This window comes from Glycine max, chromosome 11, assembly GCF_000004515.6.
Source record: "Glycine max cultivar Williams 82 chromosome 11, Glycine_max_v4.0, whole genome shotgun sequence".
NCBI lineage: Eukaryota > Viridiplantae > Streptophyta > Magnoliopsida > Fabales > Fabaceae > Glycine > Glycine max.
Window position 1 is genome coordinate 16,093,649 of NC_038247.2, and position 5,546 is coordinate 16,099,194.

Genomic DNA, 5,546 nt, shown 5'->3' on the forward strand with positions numbered 1-5,546 from the left:
ATGAGAACGTCTGTCGTCTAAGTGTTTAAGGGACTATAATATGGTTTTCTTAACATACATTTTTTTCACTTCTATTTGGGTGTTAACCTATCACAAAATAAACATTTGAAGATGTTTGTAAGCCAAACATTACTTTTATGTAGGTTAAATTAGACCTTTTAAAAAAATCTTTAACAGGTTAATAGGTCGAATCAAGCTATATATATTTTTAACAAGGTCTAGCTTAGACCTAACAAAATCTAACATATTTTCATTCCAAACCCTTAATACATTTAAATTAAACTCTTATTTATATGTTTTTAGGAAAAAAAAAAGAATTGAACAATATTTTTTATGATTAAAAAATACAAATTTTGGCAATATTAGCTTAAAAAAGGTAATTTTTTTTTATAAATGCTATAAAACTTATACTATTATTATTATTATTATTATTTTGTAAAACTTAAATACTAATTATAACAAATAAATATTTAATATTTTAATCCCAAAAAAATGTTACGAAAACACTTGTAAAAATTGATTGGGTCGGGTCAATAGATAGAGAGGTTAACGGAGCCCCTATAAAATTGGTTCATCTTCCCCAAATTGAAAGACCCTAGATTCTTAAGAGAGCTCGTTCGTCATTTTTCGTGCCTCAAATCTTTACAATCGATAACCACACCCATCGCCTTTATTCAGAGTAAGCTCATAAAACTCCCACTCTCTCATCTATTCATCACTCACACTGCTTAATTTAGCCACGCACTTCTCCCAGATCTCGTGCTCCATATATAATTTTCCGTGATTAAAATAATTTCGTCAAATACTTTTTGCCAAATTCCAGTCTTTGGAGCCTTTTCAAATAGTGTACCTTATTGGCGATGATGGTTTTATCATAGCCCAATTTTTTTTGTTGTGTTCGATTGTGTTTTCTCGCTTAAATCTGAATCGTTTTCCCTATTTTCATTATAAGTCAAAATTATGCTTCAGTTTGATTTTCATTTTTTTTTTGTGTGTCAGTGTGGTGGTTTGTGGGGGGGGGGGGGGGGGGTTATTCATTTAATGCTCTGTTGAATTATCAACTGTGATTTAAATGAGATTAGGGTAGGGGTGGCAAGCACTTGGTGATTTTTAATCATGTTCTTTTGGCACATATCATAGTGCTTGCTTAGATAATTGATGAACTAGCTAGAGTTTGCAGTATACAATGCTACTTAGGCAAGAGACTTTGGAGTGATGAGGAGAATATAGCAAGAGCTAGTTTGTTACTTACTAGAGGGGTTGGAAACCTGCTTCATTTGTTACATGTAAAGGGGTAAAGCTTTTCTAATGTGACATGTTAGATATTATCTTGTAAAACTGAAAATTGTTTGTACTGGATTATTAGTATATAGTTTTTTGTTTGTTTGTATGATACATCTTGTTGACCTAAAATTACCCACTTTATTTGATACTAATCATGGTTGGGTCATTTATCCCATTGTTCCCTTTTATCTCTGGTTTTTTCCCCTGTTTGTTTGATGCATATGTTGGAATTAGTTCAAGGCTTCAATCTCTCAATTTGTTGTGTTTGTGATATATAAAAAGAGGGGGGAGGGGGAGGGGGACATAGGACATTGTTTTGTTTCAATTCATTCTTTTATATAGTTGGGATAAAATTGGGATAATCTTTGGCCATGGTGTGCAGATGTCGGAATCACCATTCAGACCACGAGAAAAGCTTGCTGAGAAGCAAAAATATTTTCAGAGTATCCACAGGCATACCTACTTGAAGGGACCCATGGATAAGATTACATCCGTGGCCATACCACTGGCTTTGGCTGCAACGTCAATTTACATGATTGTAAGTTTAATTGTGATATGAGTTTTCACTTGTTTCTGTTGACTTCAACAGATTGAATTTATCAATGTCTCCAGCTCTCCATTTGTTTATAGACACTGTTTTGTGTATTTTGTCTAGGGACGAGGGATCTATAATATGTCGCATGGAATTGGAAAGAAAGAATAACCTGGGAATTTCTGATTGAGGAGGGTTTCCCACACAAACCTACCTTAGCTTCGTTAATATGGGCCAGTGGTTTTCTTTGCATTTATGTCTGTTCTCTTAATAAATTGCTTAGTTGCAGATTTTGACTGCCATTGGGGGTTTATAACTTGAATGAAAGTTGTTCTTTGTATGTTTGATATAATCAAATTGAGTGAATTGGCTCAAACTGCTGTTTTCTGTTTCTGGTTTAGTACTTGTTCCGTGTTAACTGTTCCATCTAGGTTATGCTTCTCCTTGCTAGACAAGCTCACTGGTTTTTCTTATGCTTTGATAAACATTTCAATTTGCCTTATATAGCATGCATGGTGGATAGTCCAGTGGAATTGCCTTGTGAGACGTTGTTGCTTGTTTTGGTCCTTCCATGTTTGGGGTTTGAAGGTTGAGGGCCTTAAACTATAGGTGGTGATAGGAACACGTGAAATGGACAAAGAAGGTGGATCCAAGTGGTTTGGATCTCATAGCATTTGTATTTATTTTTCTTGTTTGGTCTTCAATTGGAGAGGCCGCCACCACAAACAATGGCTCGGGCAAATGCTTCTTGTAGGTTTTGCACTTTCCCAATCGTTAATACGAATCTGCAACATATAAATATTTTTTAGTAAAAAATTACGTTTGTTTATATATTCAGTAAATAAGTATCACTTTGGGTTAGGACTCAGTTGACTTATTCCCCAACCTCGTCTAGTCTAATATATTTGTGGGTTTTTCTTCGCCCAGTCTTTTTCTTATACACCCAGGAGATTTTGGATAATTCAACATTGTCCTTCCGTAAGGTTATTACGGATTGGTAATCCATGAGTCATACAGATTGATAATTTACATACATACGGATTTTTCTTTTTAATTTGTAAAAAAATATGTTTTATTAATTAGTTTAAAACTAATGACTAATTATGTTATAAAATAATTAATATTGTTATATATAATATTAAAATTTACATAATAAATTTTCTGACAATTAATATATTATTAAATATATATTAGAAATTTTAATTTTATATATAATGATATTAATTATATTATATCCTAATTGGCCTATTAGTTTAGTTAGTTAGAGTGTATAATAATTTAAAACTCTTTGAGTTTTGCATGAGTTATTTATTTTAAATTAATTGGTAAAATATATTTTTTAAAAAATTAAAAAAAAAAATCTGTGTGGATCCATACGGATTATCCAATATTTGTTACAATCCATATGAGTCTTATAGAAAGATAATATTGAAATTATCTAAACATTTGCTTAGTGTACAAGAAAAAGGCAGGAAGAAAAATCCTATATTAGCTCCGGACCCCCCTTTATTACGCCGTTTAATCAATCCCAAATAATCTCTGGGTTCTGTATACTCTACAATGTGGGAAAATCGGAAACGTTTATGAGATTTGGAAGATTGTAGTGTTTGGTTGGGAGTATTCTCAGATCTAAGTGCAAATCCACATATTCTCGTGTTAGGAGGCACAAATTTCTAAAGGCAAAATTTTCTCTTCTGTACTTAACCCCTATAATCTTGAACAAACACAGCATTAAGCAAGCAACTTTGTTGCTAAAGGAGAAATCAGTGTTTCACATGGACATTAAAGCACAAACTTCTTTAGTTTGTGAAAGTAAGCACAAATTTGCCCCCTTAGTTGAAAACTTATGGGTGCAAGTCTTGCATCCATCTACTTTGTCTTCCTCGCGGTTTTGTTTGATCATAATTCATGTACTAAAAGAGTGCATTGCACAAGGAGCAAACGAATTCTTATTATAATCAGACAAAGAAAAAGCTTTTACAGCATATAATCAATGGAAATATGATACGTTGACCTAGTGGGCCAAAGCAATTCAAAGCCCCTCCTGACTTACCAGAACCAGTTGGTACTGCTCTTAGTCGCAGCAGTTATAAGAGCTCAGATATTCAATGCTGTTGATCAAAATTCAGATACTTAGAAGTTTTCACAGACGGTCAACACCTGCAACCAAAGAGTTCACCAACCAACCACCATGCTGGGAAACTATAAATTTTTGGGGTGGGAGGGACTGTGGGGCATGTGACATTCAAATGCCTCTAACAAGTTCAGCAGAAATTTTGCAGATCTTTGAATGTACACACCACACTTGACAGAGCTGGATTGACTTTCAAGCTTTTCTGACTTAGTCTACATCAGAAAGTGGGGTTCTCTCAACGGATTTAAGAACCATAAAGTGTATGATTAACCTAAGAAAGATCCTAACTGGCTAATCTACAAATTAACCAATGATGATATACCAAAAGAAAAAGAAAAAAAAAAAACTATGATGAATACTAATTAATAATGGAAAATCATATGTCAGCCTGGAAAGCATTCACCATCCACTCTTTCATGTATTTACTCGTGTTGTACTTGTCCCTACTTAAATCATTTCTGGTTATGTGTGTGTTGAAGAAATTTTAAACAATATCGGATATACATTCCGTATATTAACTCGATTAGAAGGGTGGTCAGATGTAGGAAATAGTATTACCTTATAAATGAATTAAGATTCTATGATAATGCTTTCTTGGGTTTTTTTTTTTTTTTCACTTTTCACACCCAGAGTCATTAGTGGAACTCAATAGTGCTTGGCCCATTAATGTGAGAGATCAATTATTTGCAAGTTGTAACATAAGCTGGAAGATACCTTTCTTTTCTCATAGTGCCAAGCTGTGTGTGTATCTGACTTTCTGCTCCAGAAAATGCATTTTTGGGCTGGTCCTCCATATGGGTAATAATTTTTTTATAAAAGGCAACTGGCTACTGTCAATTCTCCTACTCTGTCTTGTTTCCTAAGGCTCTCCCAAATTCATGCTTTTTGTAGCAGTTGGTGAGCCCGTTCTGTTCACTCCCCAACCAAAACTTCTGCTCCAAGCACCTTTCTATCTTTAAGAAAGCACCTTATATAATAACCAACACTCCTTAGAAACTTTAAAAGAAAAAAAATATCTATATATGTTATCTTAAATAAACATATAAAGAATTTTCATATAAATGGTAAAAGGACGATATGATTCTGTAAGTTACCGTGGGGTGCATGGCAGGTACATAACTATATATATCTATACATGTGTCTTGCTAAAATTTCGGGTCCATACATAAACTATTGATGCCATGGTGAGGAGAAGTAGTTAGCTGAATTTGCCAATATACCAACTTAAGAAAATTGCAACCTAACCAAAGCACTCTCATCAAGATTCTTCACTAAGTTTTCAGAGAATAATAAAACGGAGAAGTGTAGTCAAAGATTTAACATTTAATACTCTCTCGACGTATAACACCTTCCAAATCCAATACAAGAATTTTGATGGTGCCATATAATCAAGTTGGCTTGTGAGTAAAGGTGGCAGGAAAAAAACATTAAGTATTTGTTTAGAGAAGATAATTCCACTGTTAACTTCATAGCCTTTAACAGTCATATCTGTCATTTGGGCTTATTCTATAGTTTGTTAACAAAATAAACTACTTAGTCACATACCTTTAAAAGCTAGTCCTGTTTATAAGCACCCTCAGGAGAAAGAGAGCCATC

At 33.6% G+C, this 5,546-nt stretch overlaps 1 protein-coding gene across 1 annotated transcript; it reads left to right on the forward strand.

Annotated features, from left to right (window-relative positions):
- The first annotated feature begins 528 nt into the window (after positions 1-528).
- Positions 529-2,192, forward strand: LOC100305574 (uncharacterized). The gene is made up of 3 exons (XM_003538089.5): positions 529-679; positions 1,667-1,822; positions 1,940-2,192. Exons 2-3 carry the CDS (start codon positions 1,667-1,669, stop codon positions 1,985-1,987), a joined length of 204 nt encoding a protein of 67 aa, XP_003538137.1. The 5' UTR covers positions 529-679; the 3' UTR covers positions 1,988-2,192.
- The last annotated feature ends 3,354 nt before the right edge of the window (positions 2,193-5,546 follow it).

Bases quoted from the DNA above. Each gene is read 5' to 3' on its own strand.
- LOC100305574 (XM_003538089.5), top strand. From the start codon at position 1,667: ATGTCGGAATCACCATTCAGACCACGAGAAAAGCTTGCTGAGAAGCAA. The intron at 1,823-1,939 runs GTAAGTTTAATT...TATTTTGTCTAG, and splicing joins CAACGTCAATTTACATGATT to GGACGAGGGATCTATAATAT.